This window comes from Asterias amurensis, chromosome 15 (genome assembly GCF_032118995.1).
Source record: "Asterias amurensis chromosome 15, ASM3211899v1".
NCBI lineage: Eukaryota > Metazoa > Echinodermata > Asteroidea > Forcipulatida > Asteriidae > Asterias > Asterias amurensis.
The window spans coordinates 6,910,614-6,928,593 of record NC_092662.1 but is presented as its reverse complement, the minus strand read 5'-3'; the positions used below and the strand labels follow the sequence as shown (position 1 = coordinate 6,928,593).

General features: G+C 39.1%; 1 protein-coding gene across 4 annotated transcripts in view; it reads right to left on the bottom strand.

Annotated features, from left to right (window-relative positions):
* Positions 1-924: 924 nt before the first annotated feature.
* Positions 925-17,980, bottom strand: part of LOC139948290 (transient receptor potential-gamma protein-like) — a 101,004-nt gene continuing 83,948 nt past the window's right edge. For all 4 annotated transcript variants that reach the window (XM_071946393.1, XM_071946392.1, XM_071946394.1 and 1 more), the window contains 11 exons: positions 17,665-17,865; positions 15,221-15,520; positions 12,645-12,903; positions 12,152-12,295; positions 11,057-11,193; positions 9,420-9,686; positions 8,373-8,659; positions 6,976-7,174; positions 5,282-5,461; positions 4,683-4,727; positions 925-3,897 (listed from right to left, as the gene is read on the bottom strand). In XM_071946393.1, the coding sequence (XP_071802494.1) occupies positions 3,391-3,897; positions 4,683-4,727; positions 5,282-5,461; positions 6,976-7,174; positions 8,373-8,659; positions 9,420-9,686; positions 11,057-11,193; positions 12,152-12,295; positions 12,645-12,903; positions 15,221-15,520; positions 17,665-17,865 (2,526 nt within the window). In that variant the 3' untranslated portion in view covers positions 925-3,390. The remainder of the gene's footprint in view (positions 3,898-4,682; positions 4,728-5,281; positions 5,462-6,975; positions 7,175-8,372; positions 8,660-9,419; positions 9,687-11,056; positions 11,194-12,151; positions 12,296-12,644; positions 12,904-15,220; positions 15,521-17,664; positions 17,866-17,980) is intronic.

Below are 17,980 nucleotides of genomic sequence, written 5' to 3'. Positions count from 1 at the left end.
TTTACCCTCATTCAGCTCATAGTAAACAGGCTCTTTTGTTATTGACAAACGTGGGCTTGGCGGTCGGGGTACCATACCCACGAAAAACATCAGGCTGCCATATCAATCGATGATGTCATCGTCAGCCAATCACCGTGCAGAAAAACCATGCTGTCTAATTTTTTTATTTTTTTTTCGTAACGTGGGTTTTGGACTACCGGTGGTAATCGTTGTATCCTGACTGGACTGTCCTGACTGGACTAGCCTGACCGGGTAGAATATCGGGGAAATTAGCCATGTTTTTGTGAATTGTTTTCTTTCTTTTTGAAGCAATTTTTTTACGTACAAATTTATCTTTTTTAAGTTTGAGTTGCACCGATTTTGTTCGTACAAAACGACAGATTTGCTCTTCATTTAAATTTACTGCTACATAATTCCTGCTAATACTTTCAGAAAAAGCCGAAAAAGACGGACTTTCAGAAGCACTTTGAACTAATTAAATATTCAAACCGAGGTCACGCATGACAAACCACAAAAACGCTGCAGATAAAACCCGGCAAATTATGCTTCTTAACGGCATGGGTTGCAGGTTGACTGTGGTGTAACAAAGGAAAACACATTCCTTAGCTGTGAAGTCTAGTCTATTGTGTTCAAATGAGAAAAGCCATAACCACAACAACGATCGGTTTACATGCCTCATTAGTCTAAGCCCTTGTAACTGCTACAGTGAGTTCTATTTACAATAGACAGAGGCGGAGTCTTTTGAGTAAGTGGATCCACCGGGAACGTTTTTACTACCATCTTACATTGTAAAATTACTTTCAAAAGGCTTTTAAAAAGATGCTGTATTTCTAACTAAGAAAGTGTTTATTGCTATTATTTGAGAAATGGTTACCAATTAATGTGTAACTGCCCTTTAGTACAATGAACAACATAGGCAACGCAAACGTTTTATAGACTTTCTTTATTGATATTAAATTCATACCTGTTCCCCTAAAACACCCCTTGACAGAACAATGAAATCAACGAGATGAAAAACAAACAAAACATATATTTACGATTTCTAACTTCAATTAACAAATGCCGGTTTGTTGAATATTGAGAGATGCTTCATTGGAACTTCAGGCACAACCAACGGTTATTCCTAGCAGTGTGATAACCGATCCAACAATATTAACCAAAGGAGTCAATGAATATGCATGTTTCAAGACAAACACATTCTGTGTTAGAACTGAATTTCTGGAGACAGGTTATAACAAAAAACATCTGTTGAGTAGTTGTTCAAACAAGACATTGTATCTTATCGAAACTACAGAATGTGAAATACAGGTTCTCACACATTAAGAACACATCTTATTATCAGTTCTTGTCAAAAACGGAACATAGTAATAGTTCATCATGTTTCACATAGAATCTTCACACCTAGGCCTAAGTCATGTACAGAGCTACATCTTTGCTAAACCATAATGCAACAAATTATAAGGAGGATTATTATATATAAGCATAATAAATACTGCAAAGCTTTTCTTTTAAGGTAAAATATCATAACATTTTCTATTGGTTAACTCTATTTACATTGTAAGTAAAAATGAAATCTTTCACTGTGCTATCCTAGAAGAGTTGAACGCAATATAAAAAAATAACTTTCAATCGAATATAATAACAAATATTAATTTTTTTAAATTTCAAGTCCTGTGTGGTACAAAATACCAGCGTACACTGTACATAAACAGCATTATTTCTAAACCAACGTAGACCGAACATGTGTGGGAAACACTAGTCTGCATATTATTATTGTCCTGACAAAAACAAAGCATGGCAAAAACGTTTAGTCTAAATAAAAGTAATTAAGGGGGGTGATAGATATTTGTTTTCTTTCAACAATTCCAATTATGATTAATCTGGCTATTACAAGTTGAGCCATTCTTATTGCGAAATAATTATCTGAGATCAGTAAATGTATTTACTGACTTTAATAGGGTTATCTTCAAGTTTGTAGTTCTGGGGTCTCGTAATACGCCGTCGTCGGCATTTGCGAATTTTGTTTGGTTCGGTTAATAATACGATTTCCTTTATCATTGTTTGATGGGTTAGATTATTCAAACGTTTGGTGTACATTAGTGTCATTGATCTATTTTTCATCTGAAAACTTTTTAAACACAAATTGATACGAGTATAAATTGTCCTGAGAAATATTTAGGTCTGTCATTTTTGAACAATAATATTACCAATTTATAAACTCGTCTATAATTTTACGACAATGAACATTATACCGTTAGAAAAACATAGCAATATAATTTGACGAAATTTGTACATGTTATTTTTGTCCAGGGCCCAATTTTGTAGAGTTGCCCAAGCAGAAAATATTCCTTAAACATGTTCTGCTTAATAAAAAAAATAAGCAGGGTACCAGTCACAGATTGCACACACGACATGGTTATTTGGTTGGTAACCTTACTCGGTAAGCACAGCAGCTCTATCAAACTGGGCCCTAGTACGAAAAGCACTAGAAGTAAGGTACATATATCTTAAAGGCATGGACCCCTTTGGGAATTGTTAAAGACCAGTCTTCTCACTTGGTGTATCTCAACACAATGCATTAAATAACAAACCTGTGAAAATTTGAACTCAGTGGTCCGTCGGAGTTGCGAGAGAATAATGGAAGAAAAACACCCTTGTAGCCCAGGCCGGTGCTTTCAGATGCTCAGCTGAGCTCTCGAATTCAATGCAAATGTTTAGTGAGAAATTACTTCTTTCTGAAAACGTATACGTTACTTCAGAGGGAGCCGTTTCTCACATGTTTTATACTATCCAATGCTTAGTAACAAGTTGATTATTTCGAGTAATTACCAATAGTGTCCAGTGCCTTCATCTCTCAATGAGCAAAAGTCGTCATCATTCATTTAAAGATCATCGGATTCATAACGTTTCATGATAACCAACTCCATTTTGAAATAATTATTGGTATAGAAAGCATATCCGAATGCTACATTCAATTATAATAAAAGACAAAGGTGGGAAATTCTGCTAAATCAGACATTCAAAAATGTGTCAAGTATTCTATAGAACTGTTTCTATAAGCTTTCGGAAACATTCGGTATACTATCTGAAATAAACTAAACTTGCATGGATCTAAAGAACTCCTAGTATACACTTTAACTAAAACATGTCCTCTATGAATACAATAATAATATCAACATCTTTAGTAAGCGTAAATGTCAAATTAGCTGATATAATTATATTATCTATTATGCAAATAATAGTCTTTAAAGATTGGTTGAAACGTATAGACGAATAAAAAATAATGTTATTGCTTCGTCCTCAAACTATAGGATCTAAGATCTTGACTGAAGATGATGGACATTTTCCTCTGATTCTTAATTGAAAAGTGGATTGCCATCTGATGATGTATTAAACTTCAGTGTTTCTATGTGCACCCAACGCATCATCATCGTCAATGAACTTAAGTGGGTCAGCAGCTTGACCGTTGGGTGGTTGCTCAGATTCAGTCTTATTCGCCGTCGTACTATTAACAAGTGGTGTCATTTCTATGTCATCATGATCCATCCATTCTGGAGTTTGGTTGTCATTCCTGGCAGATCTCATATCAACCATAGCAACGGAGCATCCTGAAGACATTGATATCATACTGTCTCTTCTTTCAGGTTCTTTCATGGCGTCTTGTAGGGCCTTAAACATTCCCGTTCCCAAGCCTCCTTCCTCGTCTAGGTCCTTGTCGTTTACCTTTGCATCCACTTCTCTAATCTTTTTATCCATCTCGGAAAGTGCTTCGAACATGTCATATTTAAACCCAGAGATATCCTGCTTGAGCTCATTCAGCAAGTTAGCCTGGTCATCTTCTTCCTCTTGGTGGCGCTTCTCAAAGTGATAACGTCTCACAACCTGTTCCGATACTTCCTGTGTTATGTAACATAATAAAACAAAAAAAAGAATTTTAAAAGTTTTCTGCTGATGATCTGATAATGACATGACGTTATTGGACCACCGCTAAGGTCAAAAGATGGCGTGTTGGGTAACCTTTTAAAGTTTGTAATCAAAACGGCGTAACATTTCTAGGCATTATTAAACGCACTGGTGGACACCTTTTGTCAAAGACCAGTCTTCTGACGTGTGTATCTCAACATGCACGGAATAACAAACCTGTGAAAGTTCGAATTCAATTGGTCGTCGAAATTGCGAGATAAAAGAGGGAAAAAAATACGAAGTTGAGGACTTTCGAAATCAATTTAAACATTTGAATGAGATATCACTTCTTTCTCGAAAACTACGTTTATTACTACAGAGGGAGCCGTATCTCACAATGTGTTGTACTATCAAACAGCTTGCCATTGCTCGATACCAAATATGTTTATTATGCTAAACCTGCGGCCAGTGCCTTAAAACATTAATATTCAACGGGTAGACCTTTCAGCGGTGGATTTCACAAAGAGTTAAGACTAGTCATATCTCGAGTTAGGACGAGTAACTTGTCCTAACTTAGGACTAGCCATACGTTTTTAATATCTCATAGGACTAGTCCTAAGTTAGGACTGGTCCTAACTCTTTGTGAAATCGACCCCTGAACACATAACATGGCTAATTGGAAAGAGAGTTGATATAACCATTAGAAGATAGTAGAACATTAAATATGTATACTGAGTGTATATCAATTTATTTGACTTCTAGTTGCTGAATCAACTTACCCGAAATTTCATTTGTCTTTCATCAACAATGCTTCGCAACCTCTCCTGTTCGAAAAAAAAATTGAAAACACAACATCACTCTAGATGCTTAGTACATAAATAAACGTTTAAATAACGTATAATATATGTTTAATTTGCATCGGGGATAAAGAATATGAATTTTGGTTTCTAGCCATACACCGATGTGTGTTAGCATTATATACTCAGAACTATCCCGAGTCCTGTGAAACATTATCACAAGCATAGTAGTCGGTTGGATTCGAAACCACGACCATTGCATTTCCAAAATTATGTTTTATAAGTTAAGTGTTATACCTATGATATAAAGGGGCATATTAAATATTTTTATCATGATTATAATACATATCATGTGTACAATATTTGAGCTTATACTATTTTATTCAAAGCTAATCTCTGACCCTAGACTTGACTCTAGTCTCAATCCCATGCCAATCTCAGAAAACTATTGCTTTGTGATGCTCTGGCTTCCCCAACCTGTTCCACAATAGCTACATTGTATGACGGAGGCGGGTATGCTTACAGGGACCTTCCGCACGAGAACGGGACTTGAATCAAGTCCACTCTTATTCAAAGTTTACCTTGTATTTCTTGGCGAGATTTTCTCGGCAGCACACGTCACAGAAGAGCCATCTGACGAAGTAGTAAACTGTCTTGGGAGTTGGTAAGATGTTCAAGGGAGGAGGCACAGTCCCAAGTTCATCGAAGTAACTCATCCACAACTTGGAGCGAGAAAATTTCCACTCCATATCGGCATCCATCTGTAACAAATTATGATCATTTGAGGCATTTATTTAAAATAAAATAAATAAAAAAAAAACAATGAATTCGAATGAAGGAGTTTGGGTTCAGATAACCCATGTGGTATTCGGAGTTGGTTTTATTTCTATGCGGTATGTTACTGCACCTAGTTGTTTTACCATTGTCTACCGTTTTCTGTCGTTGACCAAAAGGTATTTTATTTGACTCCACGTCCTTAAGGCCCTGTACACGCTTGGTAGTGGGAGACTTTGGAACGCTAGGTGGCAGCAGACTTACCAGGTAAATGTCCATAGACCTTATCGCAAATACCAATGCGCAAGCGCAGACTGTTGAATGAGGTGCATTGCGGGATATATATGAATCAAATTTGTAATCAGCTAGACCACAATGCACCTAATTCCAAGCTTTACGCGCGCGCCCCAGTATTTGCGAAAAGGTCTATTGTTTATGTAGCTCTGAGCGTGCGCGCATGACCGAGAACAATGGATTTAAGTCTGCTGCCACCAAGCGTCCAAAAAGTCTCCCATTACTTTATAGCACAAACCTTACTTGGTATCAAGCGATGGAGAGCTGTTGGTGGTATAAAACATTGTGAGAAACGGCTCCCTCTGAAGGGACGTAGTTTTTGAGGAAGAGGTAAATTCAAACTAAAATAATAAAAGACTTCAGGCCAGAAGCCTGTTATTCCTATCTGAAAGCACACTAATTTGAGCAACAAGGGTGTTTTCTTTCATCATTTTCTTCAATTTTCTTCACTTCAATGACAAACGAGTCCATAATGACTAATGAGTCAGATATTTCACAGGCTTGTTTTTGTATGCATATGTTGGGATACACCTAGTCTAGGTGCTAGCCCTTCTCTTGTTGTTTTGTCAAAATTGTCCCCACGAGAGGGCGCTCTCATATCCATTATCCGCTCTCACACACGAACCGCTCCAAGAGGAGCGGTTCGTGGGTGAGAGCGGATCGTGGATGATAGCGCCCACTAGTGGGGGAAATTTTGACAAATCATCAAGAGAAGGTCTTGCACCAAGACTAGGATACACCATGTGAGAATACTGGTCTTTGACAATTACCAAATGTCAAGTGCCTTTAATACTATTAACACTATACGTAAAGGGTAAGCCAGGCCGGTATGTCCCTGAGAGTATCTTGCATGGTAAAAGGACACAAGTTGTGAAGATTGCAACCCGATCATGCACTTTGCTTGCAGGAAACATCAGAGCTTGTGTACCGTGCGCAAGACCGCTCGGCCCCTACACGCAACGTCGCGAGTCCTCAAAGCAGCCGGGAAATTGTAACTTTACGAGACAATAATATCTATCATGCTGTCGCCATCTTGGAGATGTTCCCTGTATACGATAACAGTAAGGAATGCTAATATACATAAACAAATGGAACCAGACTATTTTTCCGCTTCCAGCCTCGGTTTGGTTACAGTGATTTGGATTGGAGAAAAATCAAAATGGCCACACCATGATAAAGGTATATATATTAACTTGTTGCTACAAACCTCAACACGAGTGTACGTATTACTCATCATGGCGATCAATACATTCAGGAGAACTACTATTGCTATGATGTGGTAGACAGCATACAGTAATTGACCAACGGACTGAGTAAACAGATGATCAACTCCTGGTAAATTGACGATGGAGATATCTGGTAGTCCAAATAGAGCCCAGAATAGGGTTGACATTGTCTCGATAAGCCTACAAGTAAAAAAAAAAAAAAGAAGGAATAAAGACTTTTCCCCGGATGGAATTGCATAGAAACTTCAATTTCTGGACATCCAAATGAAGATATTACATCACTGCAGGTTTACTTTTGTAAAAAAGAAATGGATTCTTAATGACGAAGACAACGAGAAACCTTTACATCATTTAGAAAAAGCTGTGCGCAATTTACAACTGTAGGCCCTATCTCCGCGCAATATTGTTACAGAGTTGTTCACTCAGAACTGACCAGGATTGCAATTTAGTTGGGTCCTGACTTAGAGCTGGGATTAATGTCACATTAGACTCGATTCATTGGACACTTTCGGTAAACAGTATTGTCCAAGGCCCACACCTCGTGTATCACAACTTATATGTAAAATAACAAACCTGGCTAAATTGGTCAGAGTAGTTGAGTAAATAACGGGAAAACCCGCCCTTGTTTCCGCACGTTTCGCCGTGTCATGACATGTGTTTAAAATAAATCCGCAATTCTCGAAATCGACAATTGATATTGTTTTATTGTTTTCTCAAAAAGTAAAGCATTTTATGGACTAATATTTCAAGAGAAGTCTTTCACCATTGCCTTCTGTAAACCTTGAAGTTATTTGTAAATCTGTGAACTTTTAATTTTTAGTTTCTGTTCCGAAAGTGTCCAATGGCTTTTAATAAGCAAGCACTTTAAACCATTGCATCGTCCTTCAGATTGGACGTAAAGCCGTTGGTTCTATTTGTTGTGTAACGCATGTAATATAACCCAGTGCACTTTTCTAAAAGAGAAGGGGTTCGCCCTGGTGTTCCTGGCTGTGGCTGTTGTATGCGCCGTAGTAAAACCGTTGGTCTCGTGTGTTGTGTAACGCATGTAAAAGGACCCGGTGCACTTTTTGAAAAGAGAAGGGGTTTGCCCTGGTGTTCCTGGCTGTGGCTGCTGTATGCGCCGTAGCACTTTGTAAACCATTATAAGGTGCTACATAACTGGGTCTAAGACTTTATCACTTCAACAACCTATCTTTCTGGAAGTTTGTAGATTACTCAGTGCCTTGAGTACCTTGTTGGTAGATACGAGTGCTATATAAAACTGACTCGCCATAGCAGGTTCCCTCTGAACCATTTCCAGACCAAGAGTATAAACGGGGACTTCTCATAGTGTCTATTAGTAATACTGAAAAAAGGAAAGTGAGTTATAGTGACTTACGTTCCAAAGGGTTGATTAAGATGCTTTGAATAATACCAATACAACTGGTTCATTCCAAGGGAGAAGGCAAACCATACAAAGCAGAAGATGAAAAGAAACTTGGCGATATCCACCATCATCCCACCGAGAGAGATTTGCATAGGTCCCACATGTCGGTTCACAACCGTCAGACAGATCATTCTCATAAAGCTCATGACTTTCGCCAGTGCAAATAATGCCTCTGCAACTAGAATAGGGTTATATGCTCCCCATGTAAAACGCTCCCCTTCTGCACCATCTGCTCCTTCCTGATGAGGTAAACAAGTGTGAATAGTTATTATTATAACGCACCTCTTGCTTGTTCTGTATTCTGGTTGGCTGAAACACGGTCACGTGGGATGAACTAATATAGTCTAGCGATCGCGCGCGCGTGTTTGCGGGAAGCGTATTTTTTTCCCTAGGACGAACGTTGGCAATTAACATAAAATGTTCCAATTTAAGTAACTGTCAAAGTTGTTCTAATTTGAATAGCCGTTATTTAAATTGGAACAATTTATGTTAATTGCCCACGTTCGTCCTAGGAAAAAAATACGTTTGCGGGAACAAGTTCCTGAGTGGGCACTAGTCTTTGAAAATAGTGCCCGGTTACAGCGCCCTCTCTTGACTTGAATCGTGAACAGCAACTACAAAACTTCTTTTATTTTCCAGATTATTTTCTGTTCTTAATTCACATTTTTGTTTTCTATTACGTCCGAATCACACATTTTTCACAATGATTTTCAATAAAATGCATTACGTATTTGAGTGTTGACACATTTGAAAAAATAAATTTATGGATGTAACGATAAAACACATTTCTGGATGTAACCAGGACACGGTGTACGTTTTACGTCCAAATCACACATTTTTCACAATACTTTCCAATAAAATGCATTAAAACATTTATATACCTCAAAGGAGAATGTTACCTGAAATAATTGGGTCAAACAAATGATTTTTTTTTCATGATACGCACAAAAATCACAGTGTGTCTCAACTTGGTTGAATGACCCTATACTGTCAACTTACTTGCGGTCTGAATCCTCGACGTGTCTTGTTTGCCATTGCCTTTAACACTGCGTTGGACATATTATAACTCATCGACTGCTGCCCAGATAGGAGTTGATCAAGCTTGCCTGAGATAACGTCTAGGGAGTCTTCGATGTCTTTTAAGTTTTCTTGGACGGGAGGTTCGTTTGATTCGAGGGTAAATGGATCAAGAGTTGAGGACGGGCCTAAAGTGACATTGATCTCCTGTGACCGAGCCACTATGTGCGCCGGATCGCCTTGCTCCGCCTATAGGACACAAGATAAATAAAACAAAACAATATTGATATTATAATAGGATTTGTGGCATTGCATGGTGAGATACCAATATGTATTTGGTTTGTGGTGACACCATAATCGCCTAGCGATGACTAAAGCAAGCTAGTCGAAACGGTAGTTCAGTTAATTACGATCCCAAAAGCTAAAGTAGTAATCCCAGTCAATTTTCTATACCTTCCACCCGGGTAGTAGTTAAAAAGCAGGACAGTTCTTTTCAGAACTGAGAAGTCTCCCGAACCCCCGAACTTCTACTTTGGGGTGTCGTGGCCGAGCGGATAAGAGCACCGAATTCAAGCTCTGATGCTTCTGTTCAGCAGAGTGTGGGTTCGGATCCCGGTCGTGACACTTGTGTCCCTGAGCAAGACACTTAACTATAATTGCTTCTCTCCACCCAGGGGTAAATGGGTACCTGTGAGGGCAGAGATGGTTCTTGTGATTGATTTAGCCGAGTAGCGCATATTAATGTTGCACAGGCTGCATACTCCCCACCAGGGAGCTGAGATGGTTTAAGGAGTGAATTAAGGCCCAGTGACCAGGGGTAATAATGTGAAGCGCTTTGGGACGCCCCCGGGTGTGAAAAGCGCTATATAAAAACGGGTTATTATTAAAAACGGGTTATTACTCCACGGTAATAGAATAAAGCAAGACAGTTCTCTAATAACAAACTCTACCGGGCAGGTAGATACACACGTGCGTTCCCGCAAACCAAATATAAAATATTGATATACAAATATTAACTTTGTTATTCATGAAGCGATATATCAGAATCATTCCTCGAATCATCATGAATCTAAAAAAAAAAAATGAAATAAAATTAATTGATATGGAAAACTCATTACACGTTAGAGCTCGTTCGTATTATTATCTTTTTTCAAAGTCATCGTTTGAACGGCGATTCACCTTTCAAAAGCGATAGACTCAATTCTAGTGAATTCCAAAATGTACAACTATTTTCGCACCGATGATGCGTGCGAGATAATCAACAAGCCTTTAGTAGTGCACTGTTTGGTTTGGGTGTCACATACAAATTACCCAAATCTATAGTGTCATTGACTGTGTCCACCATACCTCAAAACGGCTTATCCATATGGTGAACCACAAGTTCTGATGTCGTAGTAAGATTTTTCAAACTTAACACGATCCTTTTCCACTGAAGACGATAAGAGCTTACTATTATCGAAACTTCGAGTTGAAACTAATGGTTCCTTTCAGAACCACCTCAACTCGGTTAAAGATTAGCATTACATGGTGTTATCCCAAACCTCACCATATTATAACGATTCTATTCCGCTTACTAAGATTTTAATTTCGATATCGAATACAATGTGAAAAGTATTTACCTTAAAATACACCATAAAGAGAAGTGCTATGACCGTCCAGTATAACACAAGGGTAACAAAATCAAAATAGTTCCATAGATTATTGAAGAATCTTGAGCCATTGTACCAGAGCTCCTTGCATTTGGACCACGTCATCCCTGTATGGATGAGAAATAGACTGCTGAAATGGACAGATTGGCAAAAAAATGTCACCCAGTTCGTAATCTCTACTCTAAATCCAAGTCTCTCCTATATAGTTTGTCCCTCGACTTTCACTAAATTTTATGAAGCCATGGGTCGATGTGACAAAGAGTTGGGACTAGTCCTAATTTAGGACTACTCCTAAAATTTATTTAAAACATAAAAGCTGGTCCCAAGTTAGGACGAGTAAATTAGTCCTAACTCGAGATAAGACTAGTCTTAACTCTTTGTGAAGTCCACCCAGAGCTTTTGCAGCAGCAGCAAAGTTTAGAATAGTCTTCCGGACAACATACAACGAGCTCAAACAGTGAATTTATTTAAGACAAAGTTATTCAACCTTCAGTATTTATTTCGGTATCAACTAAATTTGCTTTGTAATTAATTCACATCTCTTTTAACTTTTACTTCTCTTTTGTTTTCATCTCAAAGCGCTTAGAGAAGTTCTCTGTGATTGTAATTTGCGCTGTACAAAATAGTTCATTATTATTAGTATTAAAGTAATTTATTACAGTGTTGGCCTAAATTCACTTCAAAATTAAAGGGACAAGTTGCCTTGGATCGAGCAAGTTGGTCTATGAAAAGCGTTTGAAACCGTTTGTTATAAAATGCATATGGTTAGAAACATGTTTTGAAAGTAGAATATAACGATTCAAACAAGTAAGCCTCGTAATTGCATGGTTTTCCTTATACGTCGTGAACTAACACGCACACCATTTTGTGGAGTCAAGTTTTTGACTCCATAAACTGGCCGAATAGATAGTAAAACGACGCAATTTCGAGTTGTGTGCATCATTATAACCTACTTTTAAAACATTTTTCCAACCATATTGATTTCATATCAAACGGTTTCAAAAGCTCTTTGACCAACTCGACCGATCCAAGGCATCGTGAAGTTGATGAAAATGGTCTACTTACCGGCAACCCATGCCACTATAAACAACATTATAATACTAGGTGGATTAGATCTGACCGTCGTAGTTGATACTGAATCACTTGAAGTACTTTCTTCTTCTGCTTTGCTTACTGCTAATGCTGATAGAGGATGAGATGTGCTTTCAACTGCATGGTTCAAATAAAACAAATCAAATCAATAAAATAATTATAACAATATAACAAACTGTACACTCAACATCCTCAATACATAGCAAGCTAAGGCAAACTAACACAAGGTAATTACATTGATTTTTCTTTTAAAATTCTATTGGAATTATAGGCCTTTCCGAAACCACGGCTTCGGCTTCGGATTCGGCTTCAGGCTCCGTCCTCTCGTCTGAAACCCCGGGCGACGTATACGCAAAGCACGCACAATTGTCAAAACAACCGAGGGGCCAAGCTAGCCTGAACCGAACCCAAATCCAGTCGTTTCGAAAAAAGGGCCATAGTCTTCGAATCTTGTCCTGCGACTTACCTATAGTTTGGTACAGCAAGAGAAGAAGGAAGCACAGTTGGGAGGCGGTGTGACACACAAATTTGACGTACGGGATGCGAAGGAACCTGCCGAGCTTGCCATACGGGAAAAGAATGTAAGCTATAGAGAGTAGTGGGAAGCTTAGACCCATCAACAAGACGATCAAACCAGACTTAAAGGAACCTTGATCTCGCCAACCAGGAAGACCATGGTACCACTGTTCAATCAAACGTTGTTGGCAGTGAGGATGAGCAACAAACTGTAAGTAAATCACACACAAATCGTAACATTATAATTATTTATCTGATGTGATAGCGAATCCAACTCAATGCACTGGGCGTTTAGTGTACAAACGGAGTTGCACGACCAAGTCATCTTCGTGCCACGAGCTCGTCTAGCAAACTCAATGACTGGGCGTTGTCAAAGGCTTCTTAGCGTACACACGGAGTTGCACGACCAAGTCGTCTTCGTGCCACGAACTCGTCCAGCAAACTCAATGCACTGGGCGTTGTCAAAGGCTTCTAAGCGAACAAACGGAGTTGCACGACCAAGTCGTCTTCGTCCCACGAACTCGTCCAGCAATCTCAATGACGGGGCGTTGTCAAGGGCTTCTTAACGTACACATCGAGTTGCACGACCAAGTCGTCTTCGTGCCACGAACTCGTCCAGCAAAACTCAAAGCACTGTGCGTTGTCAAAGGCTTCTTAGCGTACAAAAGGAAAGCAAACTCAATACACTGGGCGTTGTCAAAGGCTTCTTAGTGTACAAACGGAATAGCACGACCAAGTCGTCTTCGCGCCACGAACTCGTCCAGCAGAGCAAACTCAATGCACTTGGCGTTGTCAGAGGTTGCTGAGCGTACAAACGAAATTGCACGACCAAGTCGTCTTCCTGCAACGCACTCGTCCAGCAAAGCAAACTCAATACACTGGGCGCTGTCAAAGGCTTCTTAGTGTACAAACGGAATAGCACGACCAAGTCGTCTTCGCGCCACGAACTCGTCAAGTAAAGCAAACTCAATGCACTTGGCGTTGTCAACGGTTTCTGAGCGTACAAACGGAGTTGCACGACCAAGTCGTCTTCCTGCAACGAACTCGTCCAGCGAAGCAAACTCAATGCACTGGGCGTTGTCAAAGGCATCTTAAATTAACGTTTGGGCCTTGATTATGGTGACGCAATGTTGACGTCATTAGCCAGGGATAACACCAAAGTCTACGAAACAACCCGTGAACCCACATGGGAAGCAGCAGCAGAGGGATCACCTTGAGTGAGGGCGAATTTTTGTTTCAGATATCAAAGTTTAAATAACAAAGCACAAAATCGCACTCCGGTGTGGCGGTTTCAGTCTTCCGCCGTGTTTAATTTTCCGGGACTTAGTAGGGCACTTGACTTATACGCTTGCTGTGCGCAGGCGTCTTATGACGTAATGTTACCGTATTTGGTCATTCGGAAAAACTGAAGACGGCGGAAAGTTGAAACCGCCACACCGGGATCGAGGGTGATTCACTGGCAGCTACTTCCAATGTTGCATCATAAACTCTAGTGTAACCCCCGGCTACACTGAAGGTAACGATAGTAAGGACTCTAACTGGCACCGAACCTTCATTTTGTCGAAACAGACAGACTGCTAACAAGGTTCTATAGATAGCTCAGTTAATCGGTGGAGCGCCAGCACGTAAGTCCGGGGTCGTTGGTTCAAATTCCGCGGTAGGTCATTCTCTTTGTTCAACACTCCCAAATTATATTAGAGGTTGTAATTTACATCCAAAGTTATCATGTTACTAATGTACCATCAGTACAATTCAATATTTCGTAAACATTCCAACAAGAGTATACGATGACTAACTCCATTAAACAAAAATATAGAATAGCTTAAAGTCAACTTGAAATAGAATTGTTTTTCTTTCTAACAAGAGTGTATGCTTAGGAACAATAACACTTTTTTTTTTTTTTTAATTGTTTGTCAAGATTTATATGTTTAAAAAATTGATGCAGTTGTTTAGGGGGTGACTCCGCCTACCCCTTTTGTGACGTAAATCGAGGCAAACTTTGCCTGCAATGCGTAGAGTAAACACACGTGCAAAGTGCATGTACGGTCCAAGTCGTGAGTTTGTACGTTTCGAAAAAAAAAGTGTTTTTGCATTTTTTCCGGCAATGTCGACCAGGTGCATTGCTCCTGGATGCAGTCAAACAACTAAAGATGGGGTCAGGTTGCCTGGTTTCCTGCAGAACCCAAGTATGGGCGGTTGTGGGCCGTCCGCACAGCAGCCGTAGTGCGTGCAGTCTGCTACGTGACCGTAGTTCTGTACGTCGGCATCATACCGATCAGGTACCCAGACGTAGTGTACGGGGCCAGACTGCACATTTTTCCCTTCAACTATCGCCCCTCGATTGACGTCACGAACAGCACCCTCTCGGGTGGGGCCTACTTTTAAATGTGTAAATAAAATGAGAACTAATTTTTTAGAACCTTAGTTTACTGTTTATTCACATTCCACCCATAAAAACACCATAGTGACAAAAACTTTATTTTGAAAAATACCACTTCCAGGTGACTTTAATAGAAATATACATACCTTCCTCTGTTCAAAGAATATTGCAGCTTTGACTCTATTGGGCTGACATGTCTGGAGGTCCTCAGACGGATTACTCCATCCATATGGGTCGTGGTTAAGAATCAGAGCCTGCTCATTGGAATCTCGCACCTGGTCTAAAAGACCAGCTGCAAAGTCCTCACACTGGTGGGCTAACTCTTGGAACTGGTCGCAGAATTCATACTTTGTCAGAGCGAGTTTACGAAGCTTGGAACAAAGTTCGAATGTTGTACTGAAGGGATCGCTTGATGTTTGTGAGATGTAGGCTTGACTTGAAAGCGCCTTGGGTGAATAGGGCAAATGATTAAAAATGTGTTAAAATTTTTGTCCAAAATAATGTGCAAAATGCAAGCTTAGCTCGTGTATAGTAATAATTCGACATTCAACATTACAAATAATACTCTGTTCAAAAATTTTAAAGGCAGTGGACACTATTTGGTAATTGTCGAAGACTAGCCTTCACAGTTGGTGTATTTCAACATATGCATAAAATAACAAACCTGTGAAAATTTGAGATCAATCGGTCTTCGAACTTGCGAGATAATAATGAAAGAAAAAAACGTCAATGGCACACGAACTTGTGTGCGTTTTAGATGGTTGATTTTGAGACCTCAAGTTCTAAATCTGAGGTCTCGAAATCAAATTCGTGGAAAATTACTTTCTCGAAAACTATGGCACTTCAGACGGAGCCGTTTCTCACAATGTTTTATACCATTAAACTCTCCCCATTACTCGTTACCAAGAAAGGTATTATGCTAAAAATTATTTTGAGTAATTACCAATAGTGTCCACTGCCTTTAAACGGGAGCTGTCCTACGGGTTACACATAAAATGTTTGTTTCAAAAATGTAGAATGAACAAATTTAAGTTGCTATACATATATAAATGTTTTATAGATGATGATTTACATGAAGAAAAGAAGTGATAATCTCACTGACAATAAACTGCATTGGTTAATCGACTACAGATTGCACAAACTAGTTGAAGCTGTATGGCTTTAAGGCCTTATGGTTCTACCAGGGAGCTGAGATGGTTTAATGAATCAAATAAGACACTGGACACTATTGATAATTGTCAAAGACTAGGCTTCACAGTTGGTGTATCTCGACATATGCATAAAATAACAAACCTGTGAAAATTTGAGCTCAATCAGTCATCGAAGTTGCGAGATAATAATGAAAGAAAAAAACACCCTTGTCACACGAAGTTGTGTGTGTTTAGATGGTCGATTTCAAGACCTCAAATTCTAAACTTGAGGTCTCGAAATCAAATTCGTGGAAATTTACTTCTTTCTCAAAAACTATGGCACTTCAGAGGGAGTCACTTCTCACAATGTTTTATATTATAACACCCCTTGCAAGTATTCTGCCTGCTCATTCAGGTCTGTAACTTAATAATACTAGTACAGTATTTAGAAATGTTTGGGGTGTTATAAAACAAATATTGACTGCTTTTACTCGTGCAATGGTTAAAAACTATGACTCCCTCGGTGATCCCCGTAGCGTTCTATTTTCCCTCGGCTTCGCCTCAGGAAAATAGAACGCTCCCGGGGATCACCTCGGGAGTCATAGTTTTAACCATAGCACTCGAAGCAGTCAATATTTGTATACTATCAACCTCTCCCCATTACTCTTTACCAAGTGAGGTTTTATGCTAATAATTATTTTGAGTAATTACCAAGAGTGTGGGAAGCGTTTTGAGAAGACCTTTCTACGGGTGTGAAAAGCGCTGTAAACAAACTGGTTATTATTATTACAGTAATTGTGTTCATTTTGGTTTTTACCCATATACACAGATGTGTGTTAGCACTATATACTCAGTAATTTCCCGAATCTATGAAAACAAATCACAGGTATATTACTCGGGTGTGATTCGACAGTGTCATACCAACTGAACCACCGAGATTGCCCGGTGGCTAAAGGCAGTTCTGTATAGTGTATATGGGTAAAAACCAAAATGAATATGCTTTATCCCCGATGTAAATTTAAAGGAACACGCTGCCTTGGATCGGACGAGTTGGTCTATTAAAAGCGTTTGAAACCGTTTATTATGAAATGCATGTTTTAAAAGTAGAATATAATGATCCACACAAGTATCACTCGAAGTTGCACGGTTTTCCTTTTACGTCGCGAACTATCACGGTTGGCCATTTATGGGAGTCAAATTGGGAGTCGACAGGGTAAAAAGAAAACCACGCAATTTCGAGGCATATTTGTGTAGATCACTGTATTCTACTTTTACAATATCTTTCTAACCATATACATTTTACAACAAATGTTTACAGAACGCTTTTCAAAGACCAACTCGACCGATCCAAGGCAACGTGTTCCTTTAACCATATAGTATAGTCTTTCATTGTTATCCCGGGTTATTTTAGTGCAACTTTGCCTAATTGCAAATTTCAATGTAATGTTTTCTTCACAAACCTTGTACAGATTGATCATCCCCACGGAGTTTTCCAATGTATGCATCGCAGCTTCGTCACTGTATTCTCCTGGGTCTTTAATTCTAGCTCCATACTCCAGTAAGATTCGAATGATGTCAAAATGGTTGTGTTGTGCTGCTAAGACCAGGGGTGTAACATCAAAGTGAAAATCGCCGTTGAGAGCACGGCAATTTAGAGCTTCCTAATAGCAAATACATAAACAAAATCTCATAATTTTTTTAGTAAAACTCGTTTGAACTCTAGGTCATATTATTGACTTTACATAAAATGCACTATGGGTAACACTGCGAACAGAG